Below are 25,162 nucleotides of genomic sequence, written 5' to 3' on the forward strand. Positions count from 1 at the left end.
CTCACCACAGGACCCAGAAGCCCACCTGGCCCCCTGATGGTCCCTGGGGAGCAGCCACCAAAATAGAAGTCATAGTGATCTGGGAGAACGGAAAGCTACCATAGGACCTGCCTTTAGAGCATAGATTCTTTGCTGTGATAGCAAAGTCTCAGCCCAGGGGACCTCCTCAAGCCCAGAATGTTCAGAATGTTTAGCATCAAGTCTCCTGGACTAAGAGGTAAACTCTCCAAAGGGAAAGAAGAGTCTGTTTTCAACTGACCCCCTCACTCTTCACAAAATGGTAGCAAGTTGGGTTTCCAGCCTTTGTCTCCCTTCCCTCTGGGACGCACAGGGACCAGCAGTGATGTGGCCACAGCAGCAGAGGAGGGATGGACATGCAGCCTCTCAGGCTGACAGTCTGTTCCTCAACCCAGATCCACGCTTCAGAGCCAGAAGCTTTTTGTGCCCAAGAACACATTTCTCTCTGCCGTCCTAGCTCAGCTCTGTCCATCTTGGGACTTAGTTCCTTTGTAAATGTTTTTTCATGATCTCTCCCTGGTCTGACTTCAGTCATGCTTGGGTTTTTATACCAAGCCTTGTAACACCTCACTAGCAGGTATCTTTACTAGTATGGTAATCTCCACATCCCCTCAGATAATCAAGGTGATCGCAGTGCAGCTCTTTCCTTATTTCTTCATCCTCAGACCTTACAGTAGGTTAATTCTGGTGTGCTCTGATTTTTTGCCCTCACATGATTCTAGGCACGTGGTGGCCACCCACATCCCAGTGAAATCAGCCTGTTCCAAAGTACTTGAGCCTCTCTCTTCTCACTTATTATCTCCTGTCTCATCCTATTAATTAACTTTCTCTATTGCCTGCCCTGCTTTCACGGTTATCCCTGATCATGTAAGAGACACTCGATGAAGCAAAGGTGAGTTATTGATTAATCAGTAAGCACTTCACAGAGAAGTGACAAAGAGCGATAATTGTTCTGATATCCAAAACCAGGGCGAACCATGGAACATGCTCATCTCAGACACACCATCCTTGCTTCTTTTTTTCCTGCGCCTGCCTTCCTCTCTGCATCTCCAACTTCAAAATTTTCTTCATGATTCTCTCCTTACCAAATTCGTACCATACCTACAGACACCCAATTTATTTTTCAATTTTTCTTGGAGTATAGTTGCTTTACAATATTGTGGTAGTTTCTGCTGTAGAGTGGAGTGAATCATCCATAGTGAAAGTGAGGTCGCTCAGTTGTGTCCAACTTGTAGCAACCCCATGGACTGCAGCCTACCAGCCTTCTCCGTCCATGGGATTTTCCAGGCAAGAGTACTAGAGTGGGGTGCCATTGCCTTCTCCAGAATCAGCCATAGGTATGCACATATCCCCCTCTTTTTTGGATTTCCTAACTGTTCACTGTGTGGATCATTTGCTATCTATGTTCTACATACCACTCTTAACTTTTCTTATTCCTCTGTCTTGCGTCTGAAAATACTATGATTTCTTTTAAACTTGTGTGTGTGGCCTTTGAATGATTTTGGATGTGGGGAAAGGATCCATGGCTTTGGTAGGAGAAGGTTGCCAAGTCTTCCTTAAGAATTCTTAGGAACACTTGCAGGGCAAAATGTGAAAGAGCAGATGACAGAACCTGCTGGAGGGGATGAATGGAAACCAGAGTTAACCTGGCCAGGGACAGCCATGCTGAGTATACTCCACCTCGTAAAAGAGATCGCCATAGTTTCTCCATGGCTGCAAGGGGAAGAGCTGACAAGAAGGAGTGATTTGGAGGGAGGGCATTGAAAGAAAAGAAAGAGCTTCTGATATCATCTCCATACCCTGACTCTCTAGAGCCTGTTCCCGAGCCAGTTCCCTCTGTGTCCCCCATGCCTAGCACATCCTGCTCACTATTGGAACCACACAAGTAGGTGTTGAGAGGATCCTCTGTGGCCTGGTGCCAGGTCCCCATATGTGGTCCTTCTCCTCCCATCATGAACACAACAAATAGAACTCCTTCTCTCTTTCACACACATAAAGTGGATGGCTGAACATGGTTTGGGTTCTTGTAGTGAGGGCACAAGATTTTGATAGAGGAACACAGGGATTGAGCCTCTCAAGGAACAAAAGGTGGCCATGGATCATAGAACCCTCCAGTTGAAGCCTCATTTGCTTCTGAAAAGCACCCACCCACTGATCATCTGAGGAAGCTACAGAAATGTCTAGGATTTACATGGAGTACAACCCCCCCCCCCCACAAAGTCCCCTTCCTCCATTCAGCCCTACATTCACATTTTTCAATTCACATTCCATCAGTTCCTACCTGCTCACCTGGAAGTAAGCCTCGGTGTCCTCACCCTCCTCCAGTGTGCCTGGCCATGGACTCATGCCACACGCTAGCCACATCATCTTTATTTGCCCCTACCTTAACATACTGGTAATGTCCAGTAAATACAAGAGCCAGTTTCAGCCAAGAGCCAGTTGAAATTGACTCAAGGAATAGTTCATGAATTTCAACTGTATGCAATACAACATACCCTAAATCATTGTAATCATGGAGGGTACAAAGGAGAGAGACTCTTGGGACACTCCACAGTTGATCCCAGGGGGGTTGGTTACAGCTATGGCTAGTATTTACACTGTTGTTGACATTGTCTTTGGTTAGGTACAGTCACATCTGCATGGTGTCCTTTACAAAGTCTTAGAGAATCACAACTGCATCCAGTTGTTTAGGGTTCTCTCAAATTGAAGGACAATAGTGTTTTAGATTGTTGTAAGAAGCCCAGAGACTCTGGAGACAGAGAAAGCTCTTTAGTCTACTTTTCGCACAATAGAGCTTCATAACATTATTCTGTATATCATCTTTTTACCAAAACACTGTCACCTGTTTCTGTCAACAAAAGACCTCTTTGTTTTGATAGCCAAGGAAAACCTTAAGCTCAGTAGAGACAACAGAACAGGCTTTTAAAATGACAAAATGTAAGGGCTAAAATGCCTTATTTTTGGAATGTAAATTAGAAACTTTTTTTTTCTTTAATGTGACTGTCACCCTCAGTTTTGATCAACTTTAGGTTTGTTTTGTTTTGTTTTTAATGATATCCATGGAGTTCTTTGGAATGCCGCTCAGGATAACCACAGCTTTTTTATCTGACTACAGAGTAGTCATAAGGGAGGTGGGAGATGGTGACTTTCCCACACCCTTGAGCCCTCTGAAATGTTGTCTTTGACCTTCAGTTTCTCTGCGTAATCCTATCCCTGAACATATGTGCTCCGACACACATGTAGCTGACAGCCTCTGTAACAGGGCAGAAATTCTCTATCTGGGGATGAGACAGAGTGCTCTTGACTCTTCTCCGTGAACTGGAGTACAATTCTAATACATTCGCGTGTTTATTTCTCTGTAGTTCTTAATATTTTGGAACCTTCTCAGAGGCTTTTTTTTCCTCTGCTATCTTCCAGAGGTAGAGAGGAAGGTCACGTTTCCTTCAGAGCCTTCCCATTTCCATCTGGCTCCACACCTCCTACTAGACAGGAAAAGTCTTAACCTGCAGCCCGTCCCGTGGGGTGCCTCTGTCAGTGTTACGCTGTGGGGATGAATGAAGCCCATGGTCTCTCTTAGTCCAGGTTGGCAGGTATGTTGGGCACTTCATTCCTTCCCTTTGGTTTTTGTTAATAACAAGGAAACTACCACATTTAGGAAATCTTAGACGTGATCATCTCTATCCCCTTGGTGAGTTAAGATGAGATTGGGTCTTGTTTGATGTTGCATCCTTAGTGTTTAGCATGACACCCTGAAGAGGTGATAGGTGTCCTCAGGCATAGGAAATATAACCCTCTAGCTGTAAACCTTTTCTTTTTTTTCTATTGAAGGCAGTTCCATGGTAGTTAGCTTAGAAAATATGTGTGAGAGGAAACAGTTCTGGGCTCAAATGGCATCCACTTGTAAAGACTCAGAAGGACCCTGCTTATCTCCCCAGATTCGTTGCCCATTGTCTTAGCTCCAATAGGGAGCCACTTTGTGCATGGTACTCCTTCTGTCTAAAACATTTTCGTCCCTCTTATCTTACTCTGCCCTCACCTTTGCCTGGCTAGCTCTCTGTCTTTAGGTTATGTGTAGATGTCACTTTCTAGGAGAAGCCTTCCATGGTCTTCTAAGACCTTCCTCTGTGTACCTGAAGCACATTGTATTCACACTATTGCAGAACTGCCTGCCATCAGAGAATTGCCTACATTCTGGCCTACTTCCCCTGATGCTTGGAAACTTTTCTTGAGAATAAAAACGGTTTTATTCATCATTTTGTCTCTAGTTTCTGGAATGCTATTTGGCACAAAGTAGGCAGCCAGTAAATATTTGTTGAGCAAATGAATGATTGGTGTCCAAATAAGGAAGTTATTCATAGGCATAAATACCTTCTCCTTCAGAAATTTAAGTGCAGCCAGAGACTTTGTGTCTGCCCTGGCTGCCAGTTCAAGCTTCTCAGAGGATTCCCTTGGGTGAGCGCCCCTGCCTGAGGCCTGATTGTTGCAGAGACCCTTCAGGCTGCCTTCTGACCTGACTGGGCTCTTAGTGACTCCAGCTCCTAGAGACTCGGTGGTCTCTATCCACCCACTGCTGCCTAGTCTGCTTGCTCTACCTGAAGTATGCTCCCTAACTGGCTGTTGAGCCTGATTCTACCCTCAGATGAAACCTGAGAGTCTATACAGCTTGTTATAAACAGCTCTCAAGTCTACTTGGTAGCATGAGGCTCTGAAGTCAGTGTCATCGTGCCTGCAACCAGCTCAGCTAGTCAAGGCCAGCTTACATTGGGTCCTGTTGCTGAGGGTGGGTCCAGTGTTGGCTCAACCACTGAGTTCCTATTCCTTGGCAATGAGGGGGAGGAATGTCCCTAGCTTCTCTCCACTGACCATTCAGTTGGCTCCCATCACAGGAGAGACTTTCAGGAATTAAAGCCCTACAGTTTTCTGGTAGAAGAAACACATGCATTCAATAATGACAAACAGTTGGCCGCTCACAACTAGAGGAGGGTCTCAGTTTGCAGATCATACTAGTCAGTACTGCTCCCTTATTCCCACCTTCTTCCGTTGCCCATGAATTGAAGCTCAAAGGATCCAGATCAAAAGGGGAGAAAAGAAATAAGAGTGGAGGAGAGAGATGAGAAAAAGAGAGCAAGTGAAGAGGATGGGAAGACAGAGCAAGGAAAAACGGGACACGAGTTAATAGGAATCACAATAAAAAATAAAGCATAAAAAAGCAAAACAGGGGACATGAACTTGGGGAGGAATAAAAAATTGTGGAGTGAAGAAACTTTGGGGACCCAGAGAGAGCTGGAGAAGACACCTCCAGGAAAAACCTGGAGAGAAAGAAGAGAGCAGAGAAGTGAGAGGAAGGAAGGAATCTAGGGGGAGAGAGGACTCATGCTGTAACTCCCATGTTACCAAGAGGATTATTAAGAAGTTCCCACTTATTGAATGCCACCTATGTAACCAGGCACTGTGATAAGACTTTGCATTTATAGCGTTGCAGGTGCACTTGCCCATAACTGAGCTCAGAGTCTGATTATTCATGGAGCTGTGGACCAGAAAATGCTCAGACATCTCCACATGAGCTCACATTGAGGAGGCTGGGCAAACTTATTCCTGAGCATAGACGAGGCTCCAATGCCTTGGGAGCACCATGAATAACAAGGAGGGATAGGGGAAGGGGTGATAGGTGTTCAGGGTGGGAAGTTGTTTCTGGTCTTGGAGTCAAGCAGGCATGGCCTTAGAGCTCTAGAGATTCAGGCATGGATGCTATTCTGAGCACTTGGATCCTCCAGGGCTATGTAGTTGGAGAACCCATAGCTATCTTATCTCCGTTAATCCTGGTTTATAACAACCCTGTGATAACCTCCATTAAAGAAACACAAGCTACTTGCCCACTGCTACTAGGCGGTGGCACTGGAAGTCCAACAGGATCACAGGGTGTGAAGACCAGGCTCTTTCTCTCCATCCTAAGGCATCTGCTCTTTGTCCCACCCCTGGTGGTCAGAGCAGTGTGTTCCAGGAGGTCAGCCTCGGGCTGTCTTCAGGCAAAGAGGAGAAGTGTTGGTTGGTCCAGAAGCAATGACCTGGGCAGAAAGGGGCCTCTTGGAGCCATCAAGGTAGATGGTGCCACTGATCCTTTTGATCACAACAAACTGTGGAAAATTCTTAAAGAGATGGGAATACCAGGCCACCTGACCTGCCTCCTGAGAAATCTGTGTGCAGGTCAAGAAGCAACCGTTAAAACTGGACATGGAACAACAGACTGGTTCCAAATAGAGAAAGGAGTCCATCAAGGCTGTATACCGTCACCCTGCTTATTTAACTTAAATGCAGAGTACAGCATGAGAAATGCTGTACTGGAAGAAGCAAAAATTGGAATCAAGATTGCCGGGAGAAATATCAATAACCTCAGATATGCAGATGACACTACCCTTATGGCAGAAAGCAAGGAAGAACAAATCAGGCTCTTGATGAAAGTACAAGAGGAAAGTGAAAAAGTTGGCTTAAAACTCAACATTCAGAAAACTAAGATCATGGCATCCCGTCCCATCACTTCATGCAAATAGATGGGGAAATGGTGGAAACAGTGACAGACTTTATTTTTTTGGGGTTCCAAAATCACTGCAGATGGTGACTGAAGCCATGAAATTAAAAGATGGTTGCTCTTGGAACCTAGATAGCATATTAAAAAGCAGAGACATTACTTTGCCAACAAAGGTCTATCTTGTCAAAGCTATGGTTTTTTCAGTAGTCATATATGGATGTGAGAGTTGGACTATAAAGAAAGCTGAGTGCTGAAGAATTGATGCTTTTGAACTGTGGTGTTGGGAAAGATTCTTGAGAGTTCCTTGAATTGCAAGGAGATCCAACCAGTCCATCCTAAAGGAAATAGTCCTGAATATACATTGGAAGGACTGATGCTGAAGCTCCAATTCTTTGGCCACCTGATGCGAAGAACCAACTCATTGAAAAGACCCTGATGCTGGGAAAGACTGAAAGCAGGAGAAGGGGACAACAGAGGATGAGATGGTTGGATGGCATCACTGACTCAATGGACATGAGTTTGAGTAAACTCCAGGAGTTGGTGATGAACAGGGAGGCCTGGCGTGCTGCAGTCCATGGGGTCATAAAGAGTTGGACACAACTGAGCGACTGAACTGAACTGAACTGATCCTTCTGAGTTGAGCAGAGGAAGGGAAGTTAGAAGCTTGTTGAGTAGGGATTCAGTTGGGGCTCAGGAAGCAAACAACCTAGCCCTGCAGATTGACCTTGGTTTCATCCACCTGTTGTGGACACAGCAGCCTGGAGCCACAGGACTTCAGGAACTTTCTTTCCCTCATAGCTTCCCATGTGCATAGCTGAGCAAGAACGCTGCCCCAAGCCTCTGAGCCAGGGCAACACAATCTAGAGGATTTGTGAAAGTTTGTTTTTGTCTTGCAGGGGCTTTGTCCCCATGTGATTCATTAACTGACCCGCTGCTCCTTAGAGCTGCAGGGAGCCTGGTAGTTCAGGCCTTTAAATCCCTTCTGTCGACCTAATTCACAGCCTGACATCACAAGCCTCCCAACATAATCCATTTGTACTGATTTGATTTTTTTTTTTTTTTCAAGAGGCTTCCTTGGCAGCCAGGTTTTCTCATTACGAATATGATTCATCTGTATGGTAATTCCCAGTAGAATTAGTATCTCAGACATGATTCATCCTGGGAAATATTAAGCCAGAAGCATCATTTCAGAAAAGCCTGGTGCATGCGTAGCTGCAGGGAACTTCTGCAAGAGATGCTTCTTCATGAAAATAGCATTTGTCAAGTTGGCCCTGTCCTGGACTCTGAGGCAGGGGCTTTGGGGAAACAGAGAGACATGAGCACCTCACCCCTGCCCTCAGGAGCTCACATTCTAGAAGGCAGATGGCATGGATGTGCATGTTTATGGGATGGATAACATGAGAAGTGCAGTCAGAAATGAAAGGTAATGTGGTCTCATAAAATATCAGGTTCTCAAACTTTAGCAGGAATTAGGATCACCCAGAGGGCTTGTTACAATGCAGATTTCTGGGCCCCGACCCTAGAGTTTTGGGTTTAGTAGGTCTGAGGTGGGGCCCAAGAATATGTATTTCTAACAAGTTCCCAGGTGATGCTGCTGTTGTTCTGGGCACCACACTTTGAGCACCTGCTGTAAAGACTTCAGTGCTTTCACTCCTGTTCCCTCTCTTCACTGCTTGCAGGGGGTTAGGCAGTGTGCTTCCTGCTGGGGACTAAATGTGGACCAAAACTTGACTGCCATCCCCACCTGGGGAACTCAGAGCCTGAAAGGGGAGTAAACAGCGACTTCCCCAGTCTACAGAAAGTGCCACTATAGAGTTTTGTATGGGGGCAGCTGGAACTCAAAACAATGATGTTTCCTGAAGCTGGGGGAAAGCTGCTTGGAGGAGGCAAAATCTGAACGCAAGTGTAAAATGCGGATGGAAAGAAGATAGGTGGAAGGGCATTCATTCCCAGCCTTTACCTTCTCAGATTATCAAATGTCCTGGGGCATCCCCTCACACTCCTTCTTAGACATTTCCTGCAGTCACAAAGTTTTGACTTCCTACAGAAGCGGGTGGCATAGCTCTGGTTAATTGGCCTGGCCTTAGCAAAGTCTTTATTTTTGGCTCTGTGGAGCTCTGTTTGGTCAGTGTCTCGTGCATGGTCTGAATATTCTCAGTAGAATGGAATTCTCTGCACAGGCACTTGAATGGAATGTAGAATGAAGAGCAAAGGAAGCAACGGGCTTGCTACCAAATTCCTTCTCCCCATCCCTACCACTCCGGTCTCCAGGCTCCCTCAGCTACCACCCTCCAACCCATAACAGCCTCACTGTTTTTGTTGACTCTTCAGGAAACTTGGTGGTTTTTATGTCATTGCATTTTGTGTAGACACACACATCCATCAGAAATCAAGCTTACAGCACCTCAACCTTCTAGAACACTGCTTCTGGATTCCAGAATTTAGGAAAGGGGCCCATGAGACCAGTAAAAGGGCTTTCCAAACCACAACTCTCACACTTGATTCCTTGAGGAAGGCTCCAGCATTGTTCCCCAGCCTATTAACTCTCAGTTTGCACAGTTCAGATGACCATGATTATTTGTTTTTCCAGCTCAGGCTACTTTAAGAATCACATTATGGGGATTTTAAGGGTGCTGTTAGAAGTGGATATATAGTCGCTAGTGAGAAATGACAGATGATATTGAAGGAGAACCCTGATGAATGAGATACTGACTATACGCTGTATTCAAAACTGATGATGATCTAAAAAAGAATGAAATGATGCCATCTGCAGTGACATGGATGGACCTAGAGATTGTCATACTGAGTGAAGTAAGTCAGAGAAAGACAAATATCATATGATATCACTTGTATGTGGAATCTAGGAAAAATGGTGCAAATGAGCCTATTTCCAAAACAGAGTCACAGATGCAGAAAACAAACATGGTTACCAAGGGGGAAGGTGGGGAGAGAGAAATTGGGAGATTGGGATTGACATATACATACTACTATATATAAAATAGATAACTAATAAGAACCTACTGTATAGCACATGGAACTCTACTGAATACTTCATAATGACCTATATGGGAATAGAATCTACAAAAAGTGTATGTGTGTATATGTATATATGATTTACTTTGCTATGCAGCAGAAACTAAGGTAACATTGTAAATCAATTATATTCAAAAAAATTAATTTAAAAAGTATCATGATCAAAATTGTCATTAAAATTAAGGTTAATTAATATCCTTTGTCCTCCATTTAAGAAAGCTGAGACGTCTTGGTCATCAAACAGTAACACTAAGAGGGATGTAGGGATAATGTTAGCTGACCCCTTCATGTTAAATGTAGAAAACTGTGGTAGGGGGTGGGTTTTGATCATATGACGGAGTTTGTCTTTTTTTTTCTTTTTTTAATCATTGTCCTCATGCATCTACCATAGTCTCTGTAACTGCAACTCAGCATTTGTTGAATCCGGAAAGTCCATATTGAATCCATATCTGTTTTCTTTAAGCCCCATGATTCTTTTAAATCATCATTTTCATGAAAACTCAGGATGGAGACTAGATCTGATTCAGCATTCTCAACTCTTAGGAAAATCAGCAAATGATAATGGGATAATGTTAAACCATTGGTGAATTTCTCAGAACAGATCACATTTGTGTGCATGCTCAGTCACACAGTTGTGTCCGACTCTTTGTGACCCCATGGACTGTAGCCCACCAGGAATTTAATCCATGGAATGGAATTTAATGGAATTAAATTCCACCATGGAATTTAATCCATGGAATGGAATTTAATCCATGGAATTCCATCTAATCCATTGAATTTTCCAGGCAAGAACACTGGAGTGAGTTGCCACTTCCTCCTCCAAAGGATCTTCCCAACCCAGGGATTGAACCCATGTCTTCTCTGTCTCTTTCATTGGCAGGCAGATTCTTTACCAGTGAACCACCTGGGGAGCCCCTCAGATCACATTTGGTTAGTAGCAATTAGAGCCTCATCTGGTTGCAGCTTTTCTGAATGCTTTGTAACGATTTGGTGCTATTTCATGTGACTTCTGTATCTGATGTTCAGCACATACAGGTGACAATACAATGTCACCTGTGGTTTAGATGAATCCAATAAGGTCATGACTAAAAAACTATCATGACCAAAAAACTAAAGGATTCTAGCCAATTTCTTGGTGAAGATATAAAAGACCTTCATTAATTCTATCAAGAACTATTTATTGAGAAGCTGTAATGCCAAAACTTCCAGACCCTGGCGATCGAGCAGTGAAAAAGTAAATAAAATCCTCTTGAGGTTGCATTCTAGAGGGAGAAAACAGACCATAAAGAGAGGCGGCAGGATTGCTACTGCAATACTCACAGTAATCTCGGTTCCCTTTTCAGATTTTGAAAGTATGATTCCACTGTCTAATGGTCAATACCATTGTTATTGCGAATTCAGCTGTTGGTAAAATTATCATTACTTTGCATCTGCTCTACCTTTCTTTCTAGCTTTTTTTTTAAATTGGAGTATAATTACTTTACCATTTGTGTTAGTTTCTGCTGTATAACAACATGAATTAGCTATATGTATACATATATACCCTCTCTCTTCCCTCCCATCCCACCCACCCTCCCTCCCACCCCTCCCATCCCACCCCTCTAGGTCATCACAGAGCACTGAGCTGAGGTCCCTGTGCCATACAGGAGCTTCCTACTAGCTATCTACCCCTCTCTAAAAAGAGCTTTCTTGGACAACTGCAGTATAGGATTCTCTAGCTGTTTGGTTTGGTGGCTCGCAGTGCTGGCTTAGAGATGCAGAGTCCTGATGCTGAGTCAGGTGTATGCACATTAGTTCCTTGTTTTTATGTGATGGTAATAGTAGGACCTCTTTCTTGAGCTGTTCTGGAGTTTCAGTGAACTCATGTCGCAGTGCTCAGGGCCTACTTCATTTTAAACATTCATTAAATGTTGCAGTGATTGCAAGTATTATTGTGTATGTGTGTGCTCATCACTTAATCGTGTCCAACTCTTTGAGATCCCGTGGACTGTAGCCTGCCAGGCTCCTCTGTTCTTGGGATTTCCAGTGTGAGAATACTGCAGTGGGTAATCATTCTCTTCTCCAGGGGTCCTCCTGACCCAGGTACTGAACCCAGGTCTCCTGCCTTGGCAGGCAGATTCTTTACTGTCCCAACCACCAGGGGAGCCCACAAGTATTACTGTTAAGGGTCAATGGACACCTAAGTAACAAGCCTCCTTCTTGTTGAAAGATTTCGAGAGATATGCTAGCAGATCTTAGAACATTGTGATTTTCCATAGCTCTGACCCTAGAAAGAAAGCTTTTGGAACAGAGCAAGTACAAAATTGACTCCCCTTGTCAAGCACTCTCTTGGACCCCAGTAGAAGTCAAGATAAGACAAAGCCCTTTCCAGCTGTACAGAAGAAGGAGCATTCTTCCTGGGTGAGTGCTATGGACCTGATGTGCCTGGCTGCTTTATGCCTTTCAGTGCTCTCAAGTCTTTGATTTCATCTCCGTCTGAATTACCCAGCCTTGGATGTTTGTTTCATTTGGGTTTGGATCTGAACTCCATGTCCCAGTGTTGGTTTCTTGAGTCACAAGGAACTTCAAATTTTTCTGAAGTATTGTCTAAGGACTGCTCGCTTTTATGCAAGTAACTTCGTAATGGTGAGGTCATGCTTCTCAAACGCAGCACCTGCTATAGTGGAAGTAGTGTAATTCCATGGAGAGGACCCACTCACAGTTCACAGTGGTGGGTAAACATAGGTGCTATGGAGGGCAACATTGATCTATAGCTCTTTATGTAAATCTTTTTTATTGAAGTATAGTTGATTTACAATATTTATATTAATTTATGTTTATGTTATGCAAATGTACATATAAAGACAAATGCTTTATATTTATCTCAAAGACAAATATGTTATCATTTCTACATGGAATCTAAAAAATATATATAGATCTTAAAAGTTCTAAGAACTCCACAATGGCCAACTATAAAAATCTTGACTCCTTTCCTTCCTTCATTCCCAGTGACTTTAGCAAATCCTGTAGAATCCGTATCTGAAATGTATCTTGACTATTTATAATAGCCTGCAATTGCTAGCTAACTTATTTGATTTACTTGTTGACTGTGTGCCTTCCTCCAGTAAAAGTTCTTTTTGCATATTTGCAGAGTTCTTTTTTGTATGTTTTCAATAAATAAAAATCAATCATTGGATGAGTGGATAGACACATATCTTTTTACCAAGATTGGATGCCCTGTTGTAAGGTGCTGATTTTATATCAAAAAAGATATTGACCCATATAAGGCAGTAGTCTAATTTTCAGCACCTTCTATTACCACATTAATCAAGTGAGATAAAGTTTATATATTTTTTCACCTTGTAATTCAAACTACAAATCTCCATAAAAAGGAAACATATTTGCTCATTCATTAGTCATAACTTGACTGTTTTCCAAAGTACTTTAGGGTGACCATGAAAGGAATTATCATGAATAAAAACTATAACAACTGCAATGTTAACATCACTTAACACTCTTGCCAAATAACAACATTTTCTTGAATCCCGTTGTTTGGGTTTTGGGTGTGACCATGTTTAGTGCAATGGATAAAGGGGAACCACAGAGCTGGACAAACCCAATTTCAGTCTTGGCTCAGTCTCTTACTAGTTGTGTAAGGTTGACTGTCTCACTCTGTCTCTCTAGGCTCACTGCCCCCATCTGCAAAATAAATCAACCTCGTAGGGCTAGTGTGTGGATTCAGATATCATGCAAGGAAATGCTTATCATTGCCTCTACCACATCGTCATTGTGTAAGTTGACTTTTACCACGTGCCGAGGCATTCCCAATGCTTCCTGGTTTATATAGCAGTCATTCATGCAGCTCGTGTACCTGTGAATTCTCTGGACGGTTCTCCTAGTCTGGATGAGCGGATCTTTGCTGGGCTGTCTCATGTGTCTGTGATGGCAGGTGGACTAGCCATTGGATGATCTAGGAGGGATTCACTATGTGTCTGCCTGTTGGCAAAGTGAAAGAAAGTGAAGTCGCTCAGTCATGTCTGACTCTTTGCAACCCCATGGACTATATAGCCTGCCAGGCTCCTCCATCCATGGGATTTTCCAGGCACGAATACTGGAGTGGGTTGCCATCTCCTTTTCCAGGGGATCTTCCCAACCCAGGGATCGAACCCAGGTCTCCCACATTGCAGGCAGACTCTTTACCATCTGAGCCACCAGGGAATCTGCCTATTGGCAGGCTATTGGCAAAGGTGGCAGGAATGACTCAGCCGTGGTCTGTCATCCTCCAGCAAGTTAGTTCTGGCTCCTTCACTTGGTAGTTGTTTCAGAATTCCCAAAAGTGGCAAGAGAGAGCAAGCTCCAACACTGAAGACTTCACTGGCAATACATTTACTGAATTCCCATTGATTAAGCAAATCCCAAGACTGGCCTGAAATCTGTGAAGTAATAATGTATGGTCATTTTTGTAGTCTATTGCAATCATCCTTGTCACCATCATCATAAAAGCCAGTATTTGTTGAATGTTTATTAAGCAGCTGTTCCAGTCCTAGTACTGTGTTTATCAAAGCTTGTAATTCTTACTACAACTTTATAGGACAGATAATATGTATTATATCTCTATATTGGAGAAAGGGAAACTAAGACACAGAATGGCAAAGCAGCTTAGACAAAGTCATACGGCTGGGAAGCAGAGAAGCTCAGACTCAAACCAACACTTCAGAGCAACACTCATAATTACTGTTTTATACTGCCTCCTTCTCCCATTCTATTATAGGTAGAATTTTCAGTAGTTGCTTTTTTTTTTTTTTTTAATGGATGATCTAGTAAGGGGTTATTGCCTATATTTTAACATGTACCCTAGGCACTTCCATATCTTTGAATTCAGCTTATCAAATATTGGTATGAATGACATGTGTTAGTCCAGATCATGGTGGGACCTGTAGGTATCTTTCTGATCCTTTGTGGATGGGGTGTTAGCCGTAGTGACAGCAGCTCAGGGATGTATTCTTAGAACTCTTCATTTCTTCTTTCTTCAGACAAGTTGGAGGGCTTGGAAACAGCTGGTAGCAAGGCTGAATAACTACTTAATATATCCAAGTGTGTGCATGCATACTCAGTCATTTCTGGCTCTTTGTGACCCCATGGACTGTAGCCTGCCAGGCTCCTCTGTCCATGGGATGTCCCTGACAAGAATACTGGAGTGGGTTGCCATGCTCTCCTCCAGGGGATCTTCTCAACCCAGGAATTGAACCTGCGTCTGCACTGCAGGCAGATTCTTTACCACTGAACCACTGGGCCTTTCTAGTCGTATTCCTCTGCTAAAAACAAACACATAGACCAAAAAAAGTGAAGGGCTACCCATCTCTGATAGATTAAACCTCTCTTCTTGACTTTCAAGGCTTTCCTTTGTCAGGCCAGCTGACCTTTTCAATTCCCCAGTGATTTCCCTACACTCTCTGCTCTTAATACCTGCTCTACTCACTGTCCCCAGGACACACTGTTTTCCAGCCTCTTCACCCTTACTTGCCATGTGACTTGCCTCCCTCAGCTGCCCCAGTTAAAGCCACGCTTCTTTATCTTTAGCTATCAAGTCTCACAGTGGGTTCTCTTCTCTGAACATCCAGATTGTTTACTTCTGAAGGACTCTTTGAGACTTAGTGTGTTGGAGACTGCCCGTATGATTTGGAGCTGGGAGAAGAAAAGCATGTTCTGAGCTCTGCAACTCTCTACCCCTGTTTGTCCTCACAATACACCCAAATAAGGTTAGGATGACATTATCCAGCACGTAAGAGCAAGGGTATAACTCCATCACACTGAATTTCATAGACTGTGCTGGGTGCTCTGTTGTTATACAATCACCTGATGATTGTTTAGAGCAGGGTCCATTCTCTTCTTGCTCAGTGCCAATGGGCACCGTTTCTAGACCCCAGACTGAACACTTTGTATGCATTGTCAGGGGGGAATCCCAGAACATCTCTAAGAATGGGCATTAGTATCCTCTCTGGCTGGTCAAGGCAGAGCTGGGTGTACAACCCCACAAAACTGATCCCAAAGCCTGGGCTCCTTCTGTCCCAGCACACCATCTCTGTGGCCACCAGAAATTTAATGACAGAATTAAAGTTAAAGATTCCACACTCTGTCTTCAAATGAAAAGTATATACCAGAAAGCAGAGGAAGGCAGAGTGGAAATCTAGTCAGGGTGTCATCACAGACTAGTTCAATAGGGGTCCTTTTGAGTACCCCGGCATGCTAGTTAAGGTGAGTTTTGGAGTGTGCAGCATCCCAAGGGTGCGTGCAGAGTCTGAAGGGCATGCGAGGTTCTTCCCTTCCCTCGCCACTCATCGCTGTCACCTCCACCCTACCCTGAACTTTTTATCTGTTCACCCTCCTTGTTAGACTGTGAACTCTTGGAGAGGAGAAGCTGTTGTATTTACCAAGGCCTAACACATAACTGGTATATAAACACAGAAGAACAATTTTTTAATTTGATGCATCAGTTGTCAACCAAGGCATGGTGCTCAAGGTAGCATGATGCAGACAACACAATATAGTAAACATTTATTCCACTGTCAGAAAGCTAGATTAACTCACCCTGTGTTATCTTTCTTCTCTGGCATTTATACATTGCCAAGAAGGCTCTGGCTTCCCAGAGACCTTGACAAAACCCCATACCTCCCGGATATAATGTCAGACCTCATAACTTTCAGGTCTCATTTTCTAATTAGATTGTGAAGTCCTACAGCACAAGAGGTGTCTGTTAATCTTCGTAAACACCTCACATCTTTCAATGCAGTGCCTTGCACAGAGCAGATCTACATAAACGCATGTTGAACAATTGCACTGAAATGGATTGGAATTATGGCTGGGAAAATGTAATAATCCAATCTCTTTGAGATAATTCTTGGTGAATTCAGGTGATGAAGGAAAGAGGAAATCAGGATAGTGGCAGAGGCAGAAGGAAGAAAGGAAGGAAGGAGAAGTGGGCAGGATCTGTCATCTTATTGGATGTGGGGGTGAGGGAGGAAAAGGAGGGGAAAAAGGATTCAAAGACTTTGATCTAAGCTGATGGATTGAAAGCTTATAACCAAAAAGGGAATATAGAAGTTCTCCTGCCCCTTAACCCACTCACCCTTATTTCATTTTGAGCATGAAAGGAGGATTCCTCATGAATGTCAGTCTGAAGGGTTCCTTGAAGATAGACAGCTCTGGGGGAGTCACTCAAGAGAGTCCAGAACGACAAATAGGAAAGGTATGCCCTTGTCCCGCTGTAGACGAGCTTTGCTCTGATAAAGAGAAGGAGGAGAAATTTGAGCTGAATATATTTTTGGTTGGTACAAGTCGTAAGTGCTCTGTTTGATAGCAGGGATGTTTGAAGGACCTATTTCATAACTGCACATAGCTTTCCCAAATAAATGGTGTCTGTAGAATGTTCAGGTTAATGTATGAGCCCAGTGTTCACGAGTGTTTGTGCTTAGAGCGACTGAGACTTCTTTCTTAATAAGTCATCTTGGCATTTTGTCAACAAGTTAATTTGCTTTTCTAAGAAACTAGATTAATACTTCCTGTACTTTGTGCTATTCACAGATCTACAGTGCAGTGAGGAGGGGAGAAGCCACAGAAGAAACAATTAGATCTCTTCTCCATTTCTTCGCCAAGCTCCCAGCCTCTGAGACAGCCCATGAAAGGATCAGTGTCAGTCCGTACTTAAAGCAATGTGTCCGAGACACGGTGTGTGAGTATCGTGCCACCCTGCAAAGGACTTCCATATCTCAGTACATCACCGGCTCTCTCCTGGAAGCCACCACATCTTTAGGAGCAAGAAGCAGCCTCCTCAATTCTTTTGGAGGATCCACGGGACGAATGATGCTGAAAGGTACTGTCTGAAATTTCACTTTTAACTCTTCATCATTGAATGCAGAAAAGAATCTGAGCTAACATTTATGCATCTCCTCATGGAAAATTGAGTCCACTTATCAACAACGTTCAGAAAAGGTAGCTGCTTTAAAAGAATATAAAATGATAGTCCTTTACCAAAATCCCTTAAGGTGTAAGCATTCTGAATAATGAACATTAAGATTTTGAAATTTCTTTTTCAAAAGAAGTAAATGACTAAAAGGCTGTGTTTAATTTTTTTAAGTTATACTAATAGATGATTTCTCCTAGTGGTGGTCTATGACAGATGTCAATTACTGTAAAAAAATAAAAGTAAAAAAGCTCGTAAAAAAGTGTAGTCGTGTGGTCACAGTGAAAACCAACTGTTTCACTCAAAACAGAGTGGAATAGAGTTCTCTCGCCTACACAGAATTAATAGGTTCATGTTGACCAGAGAAGCTAAAGGCCATCTTCCAGCGACCCCCATCTTAAAAGACAAGATAGTCAGAAATACTGCTAAGAAATTAAAACTAATGGAGAATGGGGTCTCTGCATCAGAACTTCCCAGCTACTTCCCACAAGTGGCAGACAGGCAGGTCAGAAACGGCTGTGCACCAGTGGAGATTTGTGCACTGCACAGCTGACACCACCCACTTGGCATCCTTCCCTGGCAGGAAGCTGCCAACCAGACGGGGACCATGCAGAGCAGCGTTCCACTGCTCAGGGGCTGCCAAGAACTCTCTCTGACATCCTGCCACTTCTCTCAAGGAGAGGCCCTCTCATCCCTCCACAGCAAGCCCCAGACCTACGACTATCACACCAGTGGTCTTCCTCCTTGACCTTCAACCTCCCCTACCCCACCCCACCCCAACGCCCCTTGGGAAGACCCTAGAGGAGGTCCACACCTGTCTGTGTACCATGTGGGTGCCATGCTGATTTGTTTTCTAGTGTCACCTTAACTTTTGTGGATCAGTTATAAATCATGAATGAAGAAAAACACAAGATGGGGACCACTAATCCCAGAGACTAAAGAGGAGAAACTTAGATTCATATATGTTTCATTCATTCAGCATACGTTTTTTGAGCCCCTGGGTGCTGGGTTGGGGACAAAACATAGCCCTTACCCCCATGGAAATTGTTGAGAAGATCCCCTGGAGAAAAGAAAGGCTACCCACTCCAGTATTCTGGCCTGGAGAATTCCATGGGCTGTATAGTCCACGGGGTTGCAAAGAGTTGGATACAACTGAGTGACTGTCACTTTCACTTTTTCACCCATGGAACTTGTAGTCTCTAGGTACTAAGGGTTTCCCCTATCCACAGGATTCAAGATTTCTCTATTCTGATGCAGCTCCTGGTGACTGCCAAGCTTGTATTCTCCATCAGTGATCTTCCTGGGAATTCGAGTCGAAACTGACATATAGAGTTGGCAGAGCTTCAGTGCTTGTGACTGTATGTGAGGAGCTTATCCTGTGTGTTAATCAGGCTTTTGTATCAGATACCCACTCTGTGCCAAGCAGTGTGTAGGCCTTATGGGAGATCCTAATAACATACAAGTCAGTTTTCTTGCCTTTAAGTTTTTATGATCCTAGTGAGCCAGCCAGATTTGCATGCACCAACTATTCAAAGAAAAGACTGCAGAGAGTTAAATGCCAAATAATGTGGAAGTGACTCTAAGAGTTCAGTGTTTGAAAGTAGAGTTAATGGTCCATGTGACAAATGGTTTGGCTGCAAATGAACAAAGTCAATAAAAGCCACTTTGTTTCTTCTCTATTAATTGCAAAAGGACAGATTTCCAGGCTCCCGAAATGTGTGTTAGTTCCCAGGCAGGCTGCCTCCAGTCTTACACAGACTTTTGGGGAGAAAAAAGGAGGCCATTAGTTAAGGTGTCTGTTGCCCTGATAACAAGTAAGTTGATCTCCATTGCTATTTGCACTTTCCTGTTCATATCAGAGCTCTGAGATCAGCATTCCTATCTCTGGGACTTGTTGGATCATCAGCTAATGAGTGATCATTGAATTGGGTTTTATGCAAGAGTTGGGAGTTTCTTTTAACTTTCTGTTTTGTACCTCTTTAAAGGTTTCTGATATCCATCTGCAAGTAGTTTCTGCTGAATAATATAGTTAGCAGGTTGGCTTCAGCTCCAAGCTAATTTCTGTATCTCTACCTTGCTCTCTTGGGAATCTTTTTCAACTTCAGTGCTTCCTCCCATGGGGTTTTCAAAATCTGTATGTGCTGTAGTGAAACATATGGTTCTTCAACATGCAGTGGAATGTAATACATCTTAAAAAACCATACATGGCCATTCAAAATCATGGAGTGTTTAGGGAACCTATAGGTTCAGAATATTGAGTAGCTGGGTCTTGAGCTCTATTGGCCTCATGCTCCAGCAGGGGGTCTGGACAATATGCTTGGCTGCTATGCCACATTTGTTTTATTGTTCACTATGTGTCCTATGGCATTGAGCAGGCCAACAACTTTCAGCTCTGTGTCACTAATGAAAATCTATGGGAAGTGTGTAACATACTCAGTCTCCAGGTTATAAACGGCTCATGTTCCAGAGTTCATTTCTCAGGAGCTGTGTGGAACTCAGAATGCTTTCTGGAGAAGCAGTATTAAACATTGTGATTTGGTTCCAGACTTTAGTCCTCAAAAACCTCTTTAACCCACAACACAGTTGAAATCTACACACTTCCCATGGAATAGAGAGAAAAACACAATTATTAGAATACTGAGCATCAGCCTCCAGGAAAAAAAGTGATACAAATGAGTTAAAAGGCATTTGTTGTTGAGGGGAAATCATTTTAATTAAGATGAGTAGAGTTAAAGTAAAACATCATGGAGATTTTGTAAAGAACTTTGGGCCATTTCAGAGATTTTAGATGTTGGCATCTATAGATCTGTCATTATGGTTAATTATATTTTGAAACTCATATCTAATGTGAAAGATTCAGAAAATTATTATCCCAGTAACTTTCTTTTCTTTTAATGAGAGGCTTAGAAATGGAATGAAGATGGGAAGAGGGAGGCAGGACAGAGTTTGTAATTTTTTCCCAGAGGGAAAAGGTAAGGAAAAGGGTCAAAAAGAATGACCTTTTCCATGAGAGAGATCACATTTAAAGTGGATTAAATCGAGTTGGAAAAGGTAGGGGGAAAAAAAGGAGGAGGGCGAAAAACAAATGCTATATGATTCCTTTTGTGTGGGGTGCTTAGAATAGTCCAAATCATCAGAGACAGAAAGTAGAACTGTGGTTGTAGGGGCTGGTGGGGGGCGGGTTTGGATGCGGAGTTACTGTTAATGGTACAGAGTTTCGTTTTGCAAGATGAAGAATTCTGAGGATGGATCATGGTGATAATTGTGTAACAATATGAATTTACTCAATACAACTCAGCTGCATGAAAAATGGTTAAGACGCTAAATTTTGTTATATACGTTTTTACACCAATGAACACACACTCACAAGTCAAAGGATTTAAACAGGAGGAACACATTATGCAGGTCTTTAGTGCCAGGCCCATTAAGATGTTAGAAAGAACCAAGTTTGTGAAAAAGAAATGTGAAGACAGCTTTCCAGGTGACCTGCAGGTGCCCCAAGTCAACTTGTCTCTTAGAAGTGGTTATGATTTCAAAACGAGGGTTGGAGCTGCCTCTAGTAGGTGAGAATAGGAAGGGAAAATGTCCAGCCAATTCCTTCATTACTCACAGGGCATTCCCAAGTCAGGACTTGATAATGTCAGGGTTGATTGGCCAGAATTCTGCAGCTTTGCAGCATTACCACAGTCCACAAGATTCTCCTAACTCTCCAACATCTTCATCAGTTTGCACCCCTCCAGTGGTACGAGTAGCTCTAAAACATCAGCCGACAGTCAGTTCATTCCCGGTTTTCTGCCTTCAGGACCAGTGAGGATGGTCTGTCTGCTCAATGGAAAGTTTGCCAAATAATGAGAAACATTTTCTGATATGAAGCATTGATCAGCAAGGGTACACTATCTCAAAAAATGGAAAATGGAGAACTTACTCCATCCTATCTGGGACTTCCACTAGTTGAGTACAGTCAAGATCCTTCTGCTTCCCATCTAATTCCCCTCTTCCTCCTCCCCATTAACCTTTCTAGAATCCCAGGACCAGCCCTGTAGAGCAGTGGCAGCCAAGAGTTCTTGACTTCAATAATCAGGAAGACGTTTTCTAAATCCATTGCCTACTTTTCTTTTTTTCCAATGTACTCCCTACTAAAAATTACAAAAGCAAGACAAAGACAAAAGGGAGAGAAAGGAATGAAATAATTGATAGTAATGTAAAGCACTGAAATAGCAAAAGTTAAAAAAAAAATAGCGATAAGGAACAGGATTTTTCAATATAAGGCGGCTGTTTTCAAGTGTACATTTTGTATCAGCTTGTTCCTAAGTTTGTAAATCAAAGGATTAAATATTTACATGTAACTCGGACAAAGCAGAGTCACCCATATTTAAATTATGTAGTAGGAAATGCTCTTTTTTTAACCAGTTTGGGCGTGTGTATGTATAGAATAGTTATTAATAAATAAAGTTATTCATCATAGATAGACTATAAGTAGAATATTAATATGAAAAGAGAGGGTTTCCCTGGTGGCTCAGATAGTAAAAAATCTGCATGCAGTGCAGGAGACCTGGGTTCCATCCCTGGGTTGGGAAGGTGCCCTGGAGGAGGGCCTGGTAACCCACTCCAGTATTCTTGCCTGGAGAATTCCATGGACAGAGGAGCCTGGCAGGCTATAGTCCATGGGGTCACAGAGTTGGACTTGACTGAGCAACTTACACTTTCACTTTCACATGAAAAGAAAAAGTACCCTGCAGATGTAATATTCTTATTTGAAAATGGGGAATATTCTATTTCTGATAGAAAGGTCTAATAATTTTCAGCTTATTTTCTTCTACTGCAAGAAGTATATTCTATTTGTCTTTTTCTAAAGTGAATAACTTTGAGTATAAAAATAGGAAGACCTAATAGGAATATACACACACACATTTGAACTATGTGATTGTACCTCATAAATAATTTAGTTTATGAAGGCTGTCTTGGTTGACTTCCTCATAATCAAAACAATTACCCTTTACATGCCTACCAGGCAAGGGAAGACATCTCCATGGTTCTAATTCCAAGATTTAAGTGTATTTAAATCTGACTTACTAGTTTTGTGACCTTGAGATTATTTTCTTGATGTTAAAGTATGCTTTAATGCAACTTGGGGTATGTTTTTATACCAGTTAATCAACTGAGAAGTATTTATTCAGTGCCCACTATTGTCTAGGGTGGTGTCATCTCAGAGAAGAATGGAAAGATCACATCTGGAAGCCTTCAACTTGTAAGATAATATTTCTCACTCCAGTGAAAATGTAATAATAGGTTTCAGGTTTAATGAAGTAGCCCTTACTGCCATCCTAAAAAGATTCACAAAGTTCAAGGCTAGTCAGTTAAAGCTGGGGTCTGTCGCTCATGGGGCCAGAAAGCTTGGTGGGTGCAGGATGAAAGCCCTCTGCCTTGGGATACGTGTGGCCAGGCATGATACAGGAGTGTGACTTCATGTCTAGATGTGACCTAAACCTGTGCAGGTGTTTCTGATGAGTGTGACTCCATACCCCTGCTTATAACCAGGGGGAACATCTCCAAGGCTCCAGGGCAGCACGAAATCATCAACCTCAAATATTACCAGAGATATGATGCTTCTTGAGTCAAAACAATCAAGTGTATTTTGGAGGAGGAGGAGGGTCAAGCAGAGGAACTAACTTTTTAAGAAAACTTTTCCAAGCTGACATCCTTATTACTGTTATCTCTGAAGTTGTAAACTCTCTCATCTGTAAAGAGAAAGTTGGGCATAGGGAAGGATTGGAATTAGAATCATAGTAATAGTTGTGAATATTTTTTTAGTTCTTGCTGGGTGCCAGGTATTACTCTGGATGCTTCACATGTTTGACTTCATTGAAAACCATTCAGTGAGAGAAAACCAAACCAATGAGAGAGGTACTATTTACTAATGAGGAAACTGAGGCCCAGAGATATGAAGAAACTTGCTTAAGAGTGCATGGGTAGTCTGTGATAAAGTCTGTGCTTGAACTCAGGCAGCTTGTTGAGTCCTTATTGTGTTTCAGACAATGCACCAAGTCCTTTATTTGCATTATTTCATGTAGTCCTTTTGGGTTGACTTGTGTCCCTTGAAAGAGATACGTTGAAGTTCAAACCCCAGATCCTATGATGGGACTTTATTTGGCAGTAATATCTTTGCAGATGTAATCATGTTAAGATGAGGTTGTTTTCTGTTAGAATGGGCCTAAACCCAGTGAATGGTTTTCCTTATCAGAAGAAGAAACAGGCAGACAGACCATGTTGGGATGAACACCATGTGATACGAGAGGCAGACATCAGAGTGATGCATGCAAACCAAGGAATGCCAAGAACTGCCAGCCAGCAGCAGCCACTAGAAAGAGACAGGAAAAAATTCTTACCAGCGTGTAAGAGGGAGCATGGCCCTGCCAACACCTTGCTTTTGGACCTCTAGCCTCTAGAACTGAAAACAAAGTTCTGTTGTTTTAAACCATCCAGTGGTGGTGTTTTGTTAGGGTAGCACTAGGAAACTATGACAGTCCTTTTTTGGCAATCCTGTAAGGAAGAAATTATTAGTGCTAGGAGACTAAAGCCCACAAGGTTAAATGACTTGCCCAAGGTCATACAACTAGTCAGTGTGTGTAGCCAACTCAGATCAAGCTTCTCCAGGGCCTCTGGTCACAGCTGTGATGCAGACATGTTTGCAGCTCTCCAATGGCACTGTCCATTTCTGCTTTGTTTTCATTGATCATGGATTTTTCTGGTCTCAGTCTCTAATATTCATCCTCCTCTCCCTTGAGCATCTTGCCTGACACAGGACCAGGCACAGAGCAGACAGTCCATACACTTTCATGGATTCCAGGGGCAGATGTGTTCATAGAATCAAGGAACATGTGATCATTGCTCTTTATCACATTTAATTGAATGAGATAATTTTAGAACCAAAGAAAGAAAGCACTAATTGTCACTGTAGGCTGCACTAACCTGTCAGACTCATACAAAATGCAGATACATTCAGTAAGTTTCCAAGCTAGTACAAAAGTTATTTTCAGTGTCTCAGAAGGTACTGTCAGCACAAGGTCCTGGAATAGTTACAGAGCTATCTCCAGGGCCTTCCTTGCTCCCTGTCTGAACTCTTCTCCCTTCTTCCTCAGACACGTCTTGCCTCTGGGGGTCCAGAGTCCCCTTGACTGTATCAGCCCATTTACTCCTCACTTGCTACCCCATAAAAACACAATTTTCTTTTCTTTCTGTAGTGGATCCTAGCTTTGTGAAGAGAGGGATCTGGTGGGTTGGAATAGAGACCTGGGATGTTGACTGATGAAGGAAACTCCCCTGTGAGCATCAGGGACAGATAGAGGAGCCAATGGTAACTGGTAGAGGAAACAGCACCCAGGTATAAAGACATGAGACAGGAAAAGGCACAATGTGTTCAGGGACTGCTGGTCTACCATGCTGTTATGGCCAAAGTTTGAGGTGCACCGGAAGTAAATAGGAAGGTATGGGGCAAGAAAATAGGTCTCCGGGGGACTGTAATTCATGATAAAGAGCTTGGATCCTACCTTGTGAGTAGGAGAGACACAGAAGGGTTCTAAGGAAGGATGTGATGTGATCAGATCCTTTAGAAAGATCCATCTGGCTGCAGTGTGGAGTGGGGCTGC

At 42.9% G+C, this 25,162-nt stretch overlaps 1 protein-coding gene across 4 annotated transcripts in view; it reads left to right on the forward strand.

The window, feature by feature from the left end:
• Window positions 1-25,162, forward strand: part of PLCE1 (phospholipase C epsilon 1) — a 361,223-nt gene that overhangs the window by 154,484 nt on the left and 181,577 nt on the right. For all 4 annotated transcript variants that reach the window (XM_043926636.1, XM_043926638.1, XM_043926637.1 and 1 more), the window contains one exon: window positions 17,138-17,426. In XM_043926636.1, the coding sequence (XP_043782571.1) occupies window positions 17,138-17,426 (289 nt within the window). The remainder of the gene's footprint in view (window positions 1-17,137; window positions 17,427-25,162) is intronic.

The sequence above is a fragment of the Cervus elaphus genome, chromosome 15 (assembly GCF_910594005.1).
Source record: "Cervus elaphus chromosome 15, mCerEla1.1, whole genome shotgun sequence".
NCBI classification, from domain to species: domain Eukaryota; kingdom Metazoa; phylum Chordata; class Mammalia; order Artiodactyla; family Cervidae; genus Cervus; species Cervus elaphus.